The sequence below is a fragment of the Odocoileus virginianus genome, chromosome 34, assembly GCF_023699985.2.
Source record: "Odocoileus virginianus isolate 20LAN1187 ecotype Illinois chromosome 34, Ovbor_1.2, whole genome shotgun sequence".
NCBI classification, from domain to species: Eukaryota; Metazoa; Chordata; class Mammalia; order Artiodactyla; family Cervidae; genus Odocoileus; species Odocoileus virginianus.
The window spans coordinates 11,589,795-11,607,262 of record NC_069707.1 but is presented as its reverse complement, the minus strand read 5'-3'; the positions used below and the strand labels follow the sequence as shown (position 1 = coordinate 11,607,262).

Here is a 17,468-nt window from a genome sequence, read left to right as displayed (position 1 = left end):
GGGTCATTCCTGTTGTCTGTGACTGGCTGGGCAGGGCAGAAAACTGAAGGCAGTCCCTGAGAAGAGCCGGTTGGAAGGGGGAGACAGGCAGAGTCAGTCACGCTGAAGCAGCCTGGTGTGAAGCAGTGAGACTCAAGGGCAGCTGTGGAGGCACCCCCAAGTCACTCCTCCAGCTGCCCTGGGGGGGGTTTTATGGCAAGAAACACTTCCATGGGTTCCAAGGAGCTGGCACATAGCAGGCACCCAATAAACTGTCCATGAACGAAGAGTGCCACGGAAGGTCACTGAATGTAAAAGACAGAGGAAATAAAGTCAAAAGAAAGGTGGGGGTATGGCTTGGCTCAGCAAACACTTTTTTCACCATTTTGAAAACACTTTCTAGTTCATTCCATCTTTATATGATATCATAAAAATGGTAAGTTTATATGAACAGACCCCAAAATATTTGAAAAATATTAGTATCAGATAAATTTGGATGAAAAGAAAACAATTTGATTTTTATTTTGGAAGAAAGTGTAAAAGCAGAAAAAATTACAATGCACCTTACCTACTTGTTTATCTAATTTTAATATAAGTATATAATAAATATTTATAATGTATGACAAATAATACAAATATTTGTAATCTAAACAATTACAAAATAAGAAAACCAACCCAAAGACACTTACCATCCTCCCACTGTCTTTTGAGACTTTCTGGAAAAGCCCTTTCTATCTTAAACGTCAAGACATCTCCATGGATGATTCTCAGTTTTCCAGGTGCTGCATCAGAAAGCATCTAGTTTACAAAAAGGTCAATAAAATGAGCTCATACATTTTGGAGAACAGTGGAATTAATTTTTTTTCCCTACCAAATCTGTGCATCATTAAATCAATATGTAAAGTCAGAGACTAAGAATGATCATTTATGAACTAATAGCATGCTGCGTCCACTGCAACAGACAACTGTGGTGTGACTTTCAACACGTAAGAATGACTGGGAATGGTGGCAGATAATAGTATAACAGCCTATAACATCACAAATATTGACATAATTTTCACCCTCAGGATGCTTGTATTTAGGTATAGATTTAGCAAAAACTTAACAATCCTGCATTTTTAAAGTGGAGACTAAGTAGTCTCCCAAGGCAACAGAAATAAAAACAAAAATAAACAAATGGGATCTAATCAAACTTACAACCTTTTGCACAGCAAAGGAAATCATAAACAAAACAAAAATACAACCTACAGAATGGGAGAAAATATTTGCAAACAATGCAACCGACAAGGGCTTAATTTCCAAAATATACAAACAGCTCATACAACTCAACAATAACAAAAAACCCAATCAAAAATGGGCAGAAGCACTAAATAGACATTTCTACAAAGACAAACAGATGGCCAATAGGCACAAGAAAAGATGATCAATATTGCCAATTATTAGAGAAACACAAAACTACTTCACACTGGTCAGAATAGCCATCATTAAAAAGTCTATAAATAACAAATGCTGGAGAGGGTGTGGAGAAAAGGGAACCCCTTCTGCACAGTTGGTGGGAACATAAGTTGGTGCAGCCACTGTGGAAAACAGTATGGAGGTACCTTAGAAAATTAAAAACAGAATTACCAAATGATCCAGCAAACCCACTCCTGGACACATACCCAGACAACTGTAATTCAAAACAATACAGGTCCCCTTATGTTTTTAGTGGCACTATTCACAATACCAAGATGTGAAACAACCTGATATCCATTGACAAATGAATGGATAAAGATGTGATACAGATGTACAATGGAATATCGTTGTAGTTCAGTCACTAAGTCCGACTCTTTGTGATCCCACTGACTGCAATCTGCGGGCTCCTCTGTCCATTGGGTTCTCCAGGCAAGAATACCAGAGTAGGCTGCCATTTCCTTCTCTACAATGGAATATTACTCAGCTATTAAAAAAAGAAGGAAACAGTGCCATTTGCAGTAACATGGATGCAACAAGAGATTATCAATACTAAGTGAACTAAGTCAGAAACAGAAAGGCAAATATCATATCATATATACATGGAATCTAAAAAACACCACATATGAATTTAACTATGAAACAGAAACAGAATCATGGACCAGTCAGAGAACAGACTGGTGGCTGCCAGGGAGGAGGAGGTTCAGGAAGGATCAAGTAGGAGGTTGAGGACAGCAGATATAAGCTTGTATATACAGGATGAATAAACAAGATGCTACTATTTAGCACTGGAGAAGAAAATGGCTACCCACTCCAGTATTCTTGCCTGGGAAATCCCATGGACAGAGAAGTCTACCAGGCTGGGGTCACCGAAGAGTCAGATGCGACTTGGTGACTAAACAACTATAAAACACAGAGACCTATATTCAATATTCTATGAAAAACCATAATTGAACAGCAGAAATCGAAACAGTGTAAGTCAACTATATGTCAATCAAAATACTGATTAACAAATAGAGACTAAAGACATTATAATGAAATACTGAGAATTAGGAAAAATCACATGAAAGATGAACTTAACTAAATCTTTATATCTTAAGTACACACAAAGGAGTCTACACATTATCAACATCTTTAACTAAATCTGCAAGTGGAGTCAACCAAGCAGAAAAGTCCCGTGTGACTGCCAAGCTATCCGAGGCTCCGAGACACTCCCTCGACCGGAGTGCTCCTGATCCACAGGCACTCTCAACCTCATGAATCATTCTGCATGTTTTAACAAAAGCTACTTGCTGGACAATTTCTACCTTCCACTCTTTGTTGTCCTTCCTTTCTTCAGTTTTTGAGTAAAAAAGAGAAGCACTTCTTTCACCTTTTTTCCCCTACTTCTCATCCACCTCAGCATCACATCTTAAGAAATGCTCTCACAGTACTGAAGTGTTGGCACCTAACTAAAAGGAGCCTTACAGGTAAGCCATCTATAAACGTACATTGTGTTAAATGCCCTAGACTCAAAACAAAACTTGATTCTTGAAGTCCTTAGTAAAAAAACAAACAACCAGATGCAATCCATGAGCTTATAAAGTTAACATGCAAGAGTGTAAAATCGATGAAAACAAGCACATCTAAAGAACAGTGCAGGGAAGAGATAGTTAGGGAGTTGTGGTATCAATATGTATACACTGCAATATTTAAAGTGGATAGCTACAAGGTCCCCCTACTGTATAGCACAGGGAACTCTGCTCAATGTTACTGGCAGTCTGGATGTGAGGGGAGTTGGGGAAAATGGATACATGTATATATGTATGGCTGAGTCCCTTTGCTATCCATCTGAAACTATTACAACATTGTTACTGGCTATTCTACAATATGAAAGTCAAAAAAATAAAGTAGGTTACAAAAGGAAAAGGTGACCCTCTTCCCACATTAAATCTCAGTGCAGGGAACTCAGAGAACCTTGGCTCCAACTCAAGGAACTTTTGCCCTTAGCATCCCCTGGATCTTCTTCTCTAGCTCAATTAAAGCTGAATTCTCTATCCTAACTCTCCTCTGACTAATTCAGGCAACTGAGGAAGGATGAAAGCACCATCTCAAAAGTCATGGAGGAGACATGGACCAAGGCACCTAGCTGTAGATCATTCACACCTCTGGGTCAACAATGTGCCTTGCACATGCTTCTTTATAGCACTGTATATTGTAATCATATATATATACAGGTTTCTTTCCCCATAACAACAGAGGCCCCTTAAGGGCACCTGCCTCTTATCTACTTTAATAGCCCCTGTGGCTGCAATAGTACACAGTAGGTGCTTTATATATGTATTTGACAAATGAATGAATAAGTGAATGATCAAATGGCATTCAGTTTTCTATAAAGCTGGAAAACTCCTCTCCTAGCCTACGATATATGGGGGCCCATAGAATTTGAAAGGTCCAAAAACTTGCAAAGATTTACTTCACTGATAAGTCAATTATAGATGTAATGTTGGAGAAACGCATAGCTGAAATGCATATGCTGATTAGAGGCTAAACATTTTAAGTTATGGGAATCATCTAGTTTGCTCTGTTTAGCCACAGTAGTTTAGCAAAAATAACTGTGCACCTCTGATGTTACTGTACTTATGGACTACTTTAAGTTACCATAATTTGCTAAGACTTAATCTGATGAGTTCCGGACAAACTTAGAAAATATAATAACTTAGACATACTACAAAAAAAAGGGAGATCTCTCTTTCTATAGGACAGGCTTTTACCATATAAAAATTGTTTCAATGATAGCATTTACCATCAGTGAAGAACATTAAATTCTCTTCTGTAATTATCCTTCACATAATTAAAACAAAACAAATAAGCGTACCAAAAACAAAGAGGCAGAATTAAAAGCTTATGTTTCACAATGTCAATATATAGAAAGTAATGAAGTAATTAGTAATTAAGGCTAAAACAAAACAATGTAAATTTGGCTCTGCGGCATTAATTTACATGCTCTGATGACTTCAACCATGTTTGAAATATTTTCCACCTTGATAAACACAGCTACATACCAGGAAACTGGTAAAAATACATTTACCTTCCTTTCCCAAGTTTAAAGTTGCTATTTTTCTGGCTTATGTGTCAGTCAATGACACACCAAGTCCTCCTGTTCTTTCTTTAAGAGGTCTACATTTTCCAGGACGACCCTTTAGCTCAAGCTTTCCCTTTCCCACTCCCCACAGCAGAAGGAATGAATGCTACTGTTCACTACTTTATGTGAAGGCCCTGAGCAATTATGGAGGCAAAAAAAAAAAATGTTGTACAAACAGAAATGACAGTATGATTATGGACAGCAGCCATTTCAACAGCTAATGATAATCAGCAATGACACAGAAAGACCTTGTAACCAACCACTAACAGAAGAAAATGTTTGCATTATCATGATATTTGGGAAATGACGAAAGGGTGGAACAGGTCACTATTACAGCCCTTCAGGAGCAACACTGGCGCCACCGCCACACCTCAGGACGCTGCAGTGTCGCCTCACGTGGACCCCAAAGGCGCCACCGCCACACCTCGGGACGCTGCAGTGTCGCCTCACGTGGACCCCAAAGGCGCCACCGCCACACCTCGGGACGCTGCAGTGTCGCCTCACGTGGACCCCAAAGGCGCCACCGCCACACCTCAGGACGCTGCAGTGTCGCCTCACGTGGACCCCAAAGGCGCCACCGCCACACCTCAGGACGCTGCAGTGTCGCCTCACGTGGACCCCAAAGGCGCCACCGCCACAACCTCGGACGCTCTGCAGTGTCGCCTCACGTGGACCCCAAAGGCGCCACCGCCACACCTCAGGACGCTGCAGTGTCGCCTCACGTGGACCCCAAAGGCGCCACCGCCACACCTCAGGACGCTGCAGTGTCGCCTCACGTGGACCCCAAAGGCGCCACCGCCACACCTCAGGACGCTGCAGCGTCGCCTCACATGGACCCCAAAGGCGCCACTGCCACACCTCAGGACGCTGCAGCGTCGCCTCACGTGGACCCCAAAGGCGCCACCGCCACACCTCAGGACGCTGCAGTGTCGCCTCACGTGGACCTCAAAGGCACCGCTGACCATCTATGCAGGCACTTAACAACAGCCAAACGAGTAATTTTACAGGCACTCAAATTGTTCTACCATTTTCAATCCTATATTTTTCCAAAATGAGACATAAGCAAGCTTTGAGTAAAAAGCATTCATTAAACAAGGCTGTAAAAGAAGAAAATCAAACTGCGATAAAGGAACCATACAAAGTATGTTGATTGTGAGAGCTGTACATAGTACCAATCCTAGAGATGTTAGATCCTGCAGCCAATGTACTGAAGTGTATCATTTTTACTCAGTGTTGGAAGTAATCACAGCTGGTTTCCAAGAGAGAACATGTGCTTTTCTGGTATTAAGCTCTATAAAGGGTACAAGGAAGAAACAGAGAACGCCTTTGATAAAACTAAGAAAACAAATGCAGAAATGTTCTTCACAGTCACCTAAAAATCTCTCTCCTCTTAAAAGTCGAGTACTGAGTGAATGCTGTCCTGCATGTGTGTGTCAGGCAGGTGATGGTGGAGGCTAAGCTATCGTCTTAACTAGGAAGGTTGCTGGTGATCTAATTTGATGAGGAAACAATTTGTGCAATTTCTAGAACCTATGCTCATTTATAAATTCCTTCAGGGCAAAAAACTAACAGCCATTTTATATGTTTTACGCCACCTTCTCACGGTGAGTGGCTCATGACAGCCAACACTGTACAATGGGCTAAGCATTAATTACACGGCCCAGTAGTATTACCTTCTTTCTAACCTGCCACATACTGCCTTTTCATACTGTTCATGGGGTTCTTGAGGCAAGAATACTGAAGTGATTTGCCACCCCCTTCCCCAGTGGACCACGTTTTTTCAGAAATCTCCACCATGACCCGTCCGTTTTGGGAGGCCCTTTATGGCATGGCTTATAGCTTCACTGAGTTATATAAGGCTATTATGATCCACGTGACCATTTTGGTTAGCTTTCTGTGACTGTGGTTTCCATTCTGGAGGCTGTAGGATTGTACTTCTTGCTTCTTCTGTTTGCCCTCTGATGGATGAGGATAAAAGGCCTGTACAAGCTTCCTGAAGGACTGCTGTGGGGAAAACTGGGTCTTGCTCTGGCGGGCAGGGTCATGCTCGCTTAATCTTTAATTTTCTGCTGATGGGTGGGGCTGTGCACCCTGCCTGTTAGAGGCAGTCCAGTTCTAGAGTCTATAGGCTCTATGGTAGGGCTAAAGGTGACCTCCAAAAGGACTTATGCCAATACGCACCCCCCAGGACGGCTTCTGCCAGTGCTCCTGCTGGCTTGTGCCTCCACAGGAGACCCTCAAACACTCACAGGCAGGTCTGGCTCAGTCTCTCATGGGGCTAACTGCTCCTTTCCCCTGGGACCTGGTGTGCACAAGGTTTTGAATGCATCCTCCAAGAGTCTGTTTTCCCTAGTCCTGTGGAAGTTCTATAATCAAATCCCACAGACCTGCAAAGTCAGATTCCCCGGGGATTCCCATTCCCTTTGCCAGATTCCCAGGTTGGGAAGCCTGATGTGGGACCTAGAACATTCTAAGAACAGGCTAAGAACTTCTCTGGTATTATTGTTCTCCAGTGTGTGGGTTGGAGGTTCATAAAAATGTAAGGAGGTGATAACAAAAACCATCCCCCCAGAAAAGAAATGCAAGAAGGCAAAAGTGGTTGTCCGAGATAGCTTTACAAATAGCTGAGAAGAGAAAGGCAAAGGAGAAGGGAAAGATATATTCAACTGAATGCAGAGTTCCAGAGAATAACAAGGAGAGATAAGAAAGCCTTAAGTGAAAAATGCAAAGAAACAGAGGAAAACAATAGAAGAGCAAAGACTAGAGATCTCTTCAAGAAAACTGGAGATACTAAGAAACGTTTCACAAAAAGATGGGCACAATGAAGGACAGAAACAGTACAGATCTAACAGCAGCAGAAGATATTAAAGACAAGGTGGCAAGAATACACAGAAGAACTATACAATAAAGGTCTTAATGACCCAGATAACCATGATGGTGTGATCACTTACCTAGAGTCAGACATCCTGGAGTGTGAAGTCAAGTAGCCCTTAAGAAGCATCACTACAAAGCTAGTGGAAGTGATAGAATTCCTATTTTGAATCCTAAAAGATGATGCTATTTAAGTACTGCACTCAATATGCCAGCAAATTTGGAAAACTCAGAGGTGGCCCTGGAGAAGGAAATGGCAACCCACTCCAGTCTTCTTGCCTGGAAAATCCCACGCAGAGAGGAGCCTGGTGGGCTACAGTCCACATGGGGATGCAAAGAGTTGCACCTGACTGACAGACTGAGTACAGCAGTGGCCACAGGACTGGAAAAGGCCAGCTTCCATTCCAATCCCCAAAAGGCAATGCCAAAGAAAGTTCAAACTACCACACAACTGCACTCATTTCACATGGCAGCAAGGTCATCCTCAAACTCCTTCAAGCTAGACTTAAGCAGTACATGAACCGAGACCTTCCAGATGTACAAGCTTGGTTTAGAAAAGGCAGAGGCGCTAGAGATCTAATTGCCAACACCCACTGGATCATAGAGAAAGCAAGAGAATTACATAAAAATATCTACTTCTGCTTCACTGACTACACTAAAGCCTTTGACTGTGTGGATCACAAACTGTGGAAAATTCTTAAAGAGATGGGAATACCAGACCACCTTACCTGCCTCCTGAGACATCTGTATGCACGTCAAGCAACAGTTAGAATCGGACATGGAACAATGGATTGATTCAAAATTAGGAAAGATGTACATCAAGGATGTCTATTGTCACCATGCTTATTTACCTTTTATGCAGAGTATATCATGTGAAATGTCAGGTGGATGAATCACAAGCTGGAATTAAGATTGCCTGGAAAAATATCAATAACCTCAGATATGCAGAACCACCCTTATGGCAGAAAGCAACAAGGAACTAAAGATCTTCTTGATGAAAGTATAAGAGAAGAATGAAAAAGCTGGCTTAAAACTCAACATTCAAAAAACAAAGATCATGGCATCCAGTCCTATCATTTCATGGCAAATAGATGGGGGAAAAAGAGGAAACAGGCAAATTTTATTTTTCTTGGGTTCCAAAATGACTGCAGCCATGAAATTAAAAGATGCCTGCTCCTTGGAAGAAAAGCTACGACCAACCTAGAAAGCATATTAAAAAGCAGAGACATCATTTTGCTGACATAGGTCCATATTGTCAAAGCCATGTCATTTTCCAGTAATCATGTACATATGAAAGAGTTGGACCATAAAGAAGACTGAGCACAGAACTGACTCTTTTTTCAAACTATGGTGCTGGAGAAGACTCTTGAGAGTCCCCTGGACAGCAAGGATATCAAACCAGTCAATCCTAAAGGAACCTGAATATTCACTGCAAGACTGATACTGAAGCTCCAATACTTCGGCCATCTGATGCGAAGAGCTGACTCACTGGAAAACACCCTGATGCTAGGAAAGACTGAGGGCAGGAAGAGAAGGGGACGACAGAGGATGGGACGGTTGGATGCCATCACTGTGTCAACAGACATGAGCTTGGGAGAACTCTGGGAGACAGTGAAGGACAAGGAAGCCTGGCATGCTGCAGTTCATGGGATCGCAAAAAGTTAGACACAACTGAGTGACTAAAACAATAAGAACATGTACAGCAGAAACTCACTCACACTCATCAAGGGATTAGATGTCTGATTTAATAAATTTCCTATTCAACCCAGGGCTTCCTTAGTAGCTCACATGTAAAGAATCTGCCTGCAATGTAGGAGACCCAAGTTCGATCTCTGTGGGAAGATCCCGTGGAGTAGGTCAATGGCAACCCACTCCAGAATTCCTGACTGGAGAACTCCATGAACAGAGGAGCCTGGTGGGCTATATATAGTCCACTGGTCACTTAAGAGTCAGACACGACTGAGCAACAAAGACTTTTTCTATTCAACCAATGTAACTCCTTTAATTGTCAACATTTCTTAAAAATAAACTTACAGATATAAATCTTTCTAAACTATATTGCACAGTTCTCTTCCTAAACTACAAACAATGAACCCAATTTCAGTCTTTTCTTGATGACTTGGATCACTGCTGATTGCAGATCAACGGCCTCAATAGTTAGGGGTCCTTCCCTACTGTGCTTTTGCTTTTTGTAGCTCTTCTGCCACAGTAATAACTGTTACTTCTTGCTGTAAGTCAAGTGGATCTGTAAGCAGTCAGTGGGTCTGCTTCCAGCATTGGTCTCTATACTTATTTGCAGTGGACTAGGAGATCACTTTGGCTGTGAGTCAGCTTTTGCTAATTGGTTGAGTGCTGTCTATGTTATGATTAACTGTGGTCATATCTGCATCAAGTAAGTTACATGTGTAAATATGCAGTCATCACAATAGGAAGTCCTATTTAAAATTTGCTAGAGAGCTTGTAGGGGGAGGAGCTAAGATGGCAGAGGAACAGGACGGGGAGACCACTTTCTCCCCTACAAATTCATCGAAAGAACATTTGAACGCTGAGCAAACTGCACAAAACAACTTCTGATCACTAGCAGAGGACATGTGGTGCCCAGAAAAGCAGCCCATTGTCTTCGAAAGGAGGTCCGGTCCCTTTCATCAGTTGGGCAGTGAAGAAAACAGGGCTGAGTCTTAAGGATATGGATTTGGTGGAAGTGAATGAAGCTTTTGCTCCTCAGTACTTGGCAGTTGAAAAGAGTTTGAATCTTGACTCAAGTAAGACCAATGTGAATGGAGGGGCCATTGCTTTGGGTCTCCCATTAGCAGGATCTGGGTCAAGAGTTACTGCACACCTGGTTCATGAATTAAGGTATCAGGGTGGAACATATGCCGTAGGATCAGCCTGCATTGGAGGTGGCCAAGGAATTGCAGTCATCATTGAGAACACAGCCTGAAGAGACCAGGCAGCCTGCCCTGGTCCATGCTCACATGACCTGACCAGGCCACAGTAAACCAGGTGACCTTCAGAGCAGATGCAAAACCAGCCATGCTCTGCACTGAGAGTGACTGGGTTTGGGCAAGGGATGGTGAAGCAAAGACCCCTTTATCATAAACAAGAGCCCATGCCAGAATAAACACTCTCAAATTTGTACCACATATGCAGCATTTCTGAACTGAAATCCAACTAGTGTAGGCTTTAAAGGGAATTGTATTCTTGCCAAATAACCATCACTTATGCCTTAAATAATATGATTGCAGGGAAACTGAATAAATACTGCCTTAACTTCAAAATAAAATAAAATAAAATAAAATTTGCTAGAAAGAATTTCAAACATTTACTACCTCTGATTAAAAACAGGTCCTTTTGTTAGGATGACTAGATTACTTTATATCTCCCTTTGCAAAAGGATGGGGAAGGGGAATAATTGTAAGAACAGCCATTAATTGACTACAGGCAACAGACCAATCTCTTTACATGAATTTCTATCTATCCTTACAATAACCACAAAAGAAAACTAACATTCCCACGCTGCAGATGAGAAAGCTGAAGCTAAAAAAGGTTCAAAGGCAAGCTCAGGGTCACAAAGCTAGTAAGTGCCATATATGATATCTGAACACCAATCTATTTGATTTTCAATTCCATGAAGTTCATGTTGCCTATCAAGTAGAAATAATCACTGTTTATCTTATAGAATTCCAGAGGCAATTCTAACAATACTCAATGCCTTACAATCTCCAAAACTCCATGAAATAAATACCTTAATGGTTAAGAAAAATCCTAGAGCTTCTTACTTTGGTCAAGATGTAATACAGGAGACAGACCAGTTACACTCTTTCACTTTAAACATGAAAGAGCCAAAAATGTTGAGGCAGTATTCAGATGCTGGACAACAGGAAGTGCAGGAAAACCTGCAGATCCAGGAAGCTCTCATTGGCCCATGGGCAAGAAACATGAAGAAAAGGACACCAAGGCACACCTTTATGAAAATACTCAAAACCAATGATAAAAAATCATCAGCTATAAAAAGGGACACACATTCAAGTCAGTTCTAACACGGTGGATGAACCTAGAGCCTACTACACAGAGTGAAGCCAGTCAGAAAGAGAAAAACAAGCATCATGTACTAATGCAAATGTGAACAGACTCTAGAGAGACAGTGCTGATGAACCTGTTTGTGGGCAGCAAAGGAGTCACAGACGTAAGAGAACACGCTTGCATACACAGATGTGGGGACGGACGGAGAGGGTGGGGTGTGTGGAGAGTACCATGGAAACATACATCACCATGTGTAAGATACACAGCCAATGGGAATTTGCCGTATGACGCAGCAAACTCAAACTGGGGCTCTGTGACAACCCAGAGGCAAGATGGGGAGGGAGGGGCACGAGGGAGGGGACATGTGTACACCTGTGGCTGATTCACGCTGATATTTGGCAGAAACCAACAGAATACTGTAAAGCAATTATCCTTCAATTAAAAATAAAATTATAAAAAAGAAAAAAATCATAAAAACAGCCCAAGAAAAAGACAGAAGCAAAGAATGACAGATTTGTCAGAAACAACAGAAGTAATAAGATAGCAGAGCAACATCTTAAGAGCACTTGAGAAAAACCCCAAAACCTGACAGCATGTTTTTAAATACAAAGGCAAAATAAAACTTTTCCAGACATACGAATGCTGAAATGTATATTATAGAGATCCACACTATAAGAAGTGCTAAAGAAAGCCTTACAAGTAGAAAGAAAATGAAACTAAATAGAAATATAGATGAAGAATACCCAAATTAGTAACCTCAAAGGTAAATACATAATCATTTTTATTAATAAAGTCTATTTAATATAGATTTGACTTTTGTAACAAAAATAATATTGTATTGTGAACTCTGTAACAGATGGCCAAAAATAACAGCAGCACAAAAGCCTGGCAGGGAGAGATCCAAGTATATACTAGTTTAAGATTTCTGTACTGTACATGAAGTGGTATCATTACTTGAAGATAGGACGGGTATGTTAAAGATGTATACAACTTCAATAAACCACTCCAATAATAAAGAGTTACAGATAACAAACTGTGACAGACTGAATACTAGCCCCACAAAGACCCCTGTCCTAATTCCTGGAATCTGTGACTATGTTATGTCACATCGTAGTAGGGACTCAGTTGAGGTGATTAAAGATTCTGACAAGAGATTAGACTATCCGAGTGGGCCCAATATAATCACAAGGGTCCTTGTATGAGCGAGGCAGGAGGATTAGGATCAATAGCAGAGATGTAGAAGCAAGAGGTCCATGAACTAATGATTGCAGATAAGAGTCTAGAAGCTGATAAAGGCAAGGAAGCTACAAACAATAAATGTGTAAAGGGCATGGAGAAAAGGGAATCTTCCCACACTGTTGGTGGGAATGTAAATCAGTACCGTCACTGTGGACAAGAGTAAGGAGGTTCTTTAAAAACCTAAAAATAGAGCTACTATATGGCCCACCAATCCCGCTCCTGGGCATATACCTGGAGAATACCGTAATTCAAAAAGATACACGTACCCCAATTCATAGCAGCACTATTTACAAGAGCCAGGACATGTAAGCAACCTAAATGTCCATCAACAGAAAAACAGATAAAGATGTGGTATAAATGTGTGTGTGTGTATAATAGAATATTACTCAGCCATAAAAAAGAACAAAATAATGCCATCTGCCACAACCTGGATGGACCTAGAAATTGTCATATGTAGTGAAGTAAAACAGACACAGAAGACAAATATATGACATTGCTTATATGTGGAACCTAAAAAAGAGGGGTACAAAAAAAAAACCTTCTTTTCAAAACAGAAGTAGAGTCATGATGGGATCAATAGAAAACAGAGTCTACCAGAGGATACAGAGGAGGGATGAATTGGGATTCTGGGATTGACATATACATACTACTTTAAATAAAATAGGTAGCTGATAAGAACCTGCTATATATAGCACAGGGAACTCTAAATACTCCATAATGACCTATATGGGAAAAGAATGAGGAAAAGAGAGTTGATATATGTATAACTGATTCACTTTGTTTTACATATGGAATGAACACAACATTGTAAATCAACTATACTTCAATAAAACATTTTTTTAAAAGGCAAGGAAATAGCTTCTCCCCTGAAGCCTCCAAAGGATGCAGCCCTGACCTTGCTTTTAGACTTCTAACTCCTGAGAACTGTAACAGAATAAATGTATCATTTTAGGCTGCTGAATTTGTGGTAATTTGTTACAGCAGCAATAGAAAACTAATACATAAGGCAGAGATGACCAGATTGGTGGGGAAAGTGCAAGACTCACTATACACTGGCTACAAGAAACACACTTTAAATATAAAAACACAATTAGGCAAAATGAGTGGAGAAGATATACCACTCTAACACTAATCAAGAGAGAGCTGAAATGGCTATATTAATATCAGACAAAGTAGATTTCAAAGTAATGAATGTTACCAGGGATAGTGAAGATCATTTCAAATGATAAAGAAGCCAATCACAGAGATACAACAATCCTAAATGTTTATGTACCCAGTAACAATGCTTCAAAATAGATGAAACAAAACCTGATAGGATTATAAGGAGAAACAGCCAAATCTGCAATTAAGAGTTGAAGATTTCAATCCCTTTCCCTTTCTTGATGCTACAACATTAACAGAAAGCAAGCCCAGGTGCTCAGTGTTAGTTTGATGAGCGAGAGAAAGTCTCAATGTTATCATGAAGTGAAAGTCGCTCAGTCGTGTCTGATTCTTTGTGACCCTATGGGCTGTAGCCTGCCAGGCTCCTCTGTCCATGGAATTTTCCAGGCAAGGATACTGGTTGCCATTTCCTCCTCCAGGGTATCTTTCTGACCCAGGGATCGAACCTGAGTTTTGTGAGGCTCCTGTATTAACATGTGGATTCTTTACCGCTGAGCCACCTGGGAAGCTCTGCTCAAGGCATGGAGATGATAATTTCTTTGATTACCTACATCAAAAACTGTACTGAGTGCCTACTAAGATAAGGCATTCATTTAAACTGTAACAATCCTATGAGCAAACTGAGGCACAATGAGAGTTACCTGCCCAAAGTCATATAAATAGTAAATGGTAGAGCCAGACATCAAACGTAGGTCATTTGACGCTAAGAGTCTGTTCTTCACTACAAAAATCACACTACAATGCTTTCATGTATTAGACACGTTTTCTTACAACATGCTAATAGTGAAAAACCTGTATGTTATCACTATGTTCTTTTCCCTAGGCTGCCTCGTGATAATATTTTAAGAACTTGAATTAAGCTACAAATGACATACTTCCAGCTAGCAGACATTTTATAAATTATTACAATTTCTTTAAAAAGTAATTCTATTAGCTTAGATATCACTAAAATGGAATCCTTAAAATAGACCACTCTTTCTGCCTTTACAGTTTTATGATTAATTTAGTACCTCTAAAAGAAAGTGGTTTTACATATTGAAACATTCTTTACAAGAAAAAGTCTATCTGATATTTTAGTACCCAACATTTCTTTTTAAGGCAAATTCTTTTCCTGCACATGTGACACTAAAAATTAATTTTGCTGTTTCTACAGAAGTCAAATATACATTTCCTACACAGCAATTTACCTTGAAATCAACCTTCATATTTAGGAAAAAAAGCACAAAACTTTGATAATCAACGATACACAATTATTTGGTTTCACCATTAAATAACACATTTAATCATCTAATTAGATACCTACAAAGAGTCAACTTTTTTATCTCCATGTGAAACATTACCAAACCTGGTATGTGCCAGGCACTCTCACATGTTGTAGAGATATAGCAAGGAACAAAACAGACAAAAACACCGACCCTCATGCCACTTACACTCCAGAGGGGTGAAGAAGTGTTAAGTCGCTCAGTTGTGTCTGACTCTTTGCCACCCTGTGGACTGTAGCCAAACCAGGCTTCGCTGTCCATGGAATTTCCAAGGCAAGAATTCTGGAGAGGGGAGCCATTCCCTTCTCCAGAGGATCTCTCCTACCCAGGGACCAAACCCCAGTCTGCTGCACTGGCAGGATTCTTTACTGTCTGAGCCACTAGGGAAGACCTCAAAGATGTGAGACTGACAACAAATAAGAACATACGGTGTGCCAGATGATGATAAATCTCATGAGACAACTAAAACAAGGCAGAAGTTAGGAGTGCAGGGATACTGGAGGGGGCAGTGAAAAGAGTGTGGCAGTCTGTCGGTCTGTCCTCAAAACATCTTTTGTTGACATCAGAGAGGAAGATTTGTAAATTAAGCTGGTGATGCGAAATGTGATTCACCTGCCTGCCTAATAAGAAAGAATTACACATAATAAAGGGTGAGATTTAGGGTTAAGACATCCCTCTAAGGGGAAAAGAAGTCACAAGAGTCTTCTCTATGCCCACAGAAGGACTAGATGAATGAACCTGCAGGGAATTGTGTAACGTTATTCAGTTTCTTTTTATCATCTTATGCTCCCACTAAAAATAACACTGTTACAACTTCCACCTCCAAGTGATACACCATTCTTGAAAGAAACTGGTTCAGAGCAGAAATCACTATTAAATTCCACATTTAATCAAGGAATATTGCACCATATAATAATCCCCAAATAAAGTCATAAATCTGAAACCAATTTTGTCAAGGCTGGAAAAATTAAGTGAAACTAAATACGTAATTTTTTTTTAAGCATAAAGGCTGGATATAGCAAAACAATGAGAAGAAAACTCACTGGGTTTCTAAAAATATCCAGAGGCATAAACGCAAGCACTAGATTTTCTCAAATTTTCTCACTGTTCTGGCAGAAATTAAACATTTATCCATTAATACACAAGTTTTAGAGTGTACTAATTTTAAACCAATTTGCCCCCTATATGAAAGTAACAATGTAGCTAATTTTATTATTCTATTGGACTCACTTAATAAATTGCTACTCTTATGAACCAAAGGCTAAGGGCTCTTTTAAAGTTTCAGAGTTGCAGAGGAATCAAACAAAGGCCCTTAAGCTATTAGGTGTAAGTGCTCCCCATGAAGAATCCCTTTATAAGATCCCTTATATAATCTGTTCCACTGTATTATACTGTTTTAAAAATTTAAGTTTCTCATTTTTAAATCCACCTGCCTTCCTCAATTATCTGTTTTAGTTCTCTTCCAGAGAAGACCAAAAACAAGCTGATCCTCCCTACCAGTTTTGGAAAGGTAGCTACGAATCCCCTAACTCAAGGCTTCTCTGCCACTGAAATACAACCAGTTTCTTCAAACACTTCTCATAGGACATCACCTACTATTTTAAAGATACATTTATCATTTCATTCCGGCTCCCCAGGTGGCTCAGTGGGAAAGAATCTGCCTGTCAATGTAGGAGACTCAGGTTTGATCCCTGGGTCAGGAAGATCTCCTGAAGAAGGAAATGGCAACCCACTCCAGTATTCTTGCCTGGGAAATCTCATGGACAGAGGAGCCTGGTGGGCTATATAGTCCATGGGGTTGCAAAAAAGTTGATATGACTTAGAGACTAAAGAACAACAATGATCATTTTATTCAAACCTCATTTTAAACCAATGGCACAACTTAAATTTCTTCAATTAAAAAATCCTTATACAAATGCCTGAGCTTAACAATTACTTTCTCTCAGTGAGGCATGTATCTTCTCTACCTTGTGCTTGTAGAAATGATTTTCTGAATTTAAAGGAGGTTCTCAGAAGCCATGCCAATAACTGAGACATTGTTAGCATTTCTCAGTTTTACTTATTTTTGAAGGAGTGGGGTGCCATGGCATGCACAGCTATTAGTAGTCAAAAAAGTCACAAAATTAGCTTGCTGAGCATCAGTGCATAAAGCTGGTTTATTCAAGCTGCGGCCAACAATTCATGTGAGGATGGTGGTTAGAAATGCAGATTCCTAGACCACTCCAAGATCACTGTAATCAGAATCTCTAGAATGAGGCCTGGAGAACTGCAGTTTGAGGAGCAAACTGTAGAAATCTTATATACTCCGAGGTTTAAGAATCGTGGCCTGAAGATTTAAACTGGGTTTTTACCTCCTA

At 40.4% G+C, this 17,468-nt stretch overlaps 1 protein-coding gene across 3 annotated transcripts in view; it reads right to left on the bottom strand.

Moving 5' to 3' along the window:
• Positions 1–17,468, bottom strand: part of TFB1M (transcription factor B1, mitochondrial) — a 64,533-nt gene that overhangs the window by 43,415 nt on the left and 3,650 nt on the right. For all 3 annotated transcript variants that reach the window (XR_011485658.1, XM_070461592.1, XM_020880133.2), the window contains exon 3: positions 669–777. Coding sequence is in view for 2 of the 3 variants with exons in the window: in XM_070461592.1 (XP_070317693.1) it covers positions 669–777 (109 nt within the window). In the remaining variant the exon portion in view is untranslated. The remainder of the gene's footprint in view (positions 1–668; positions 778–17,468) is intronic.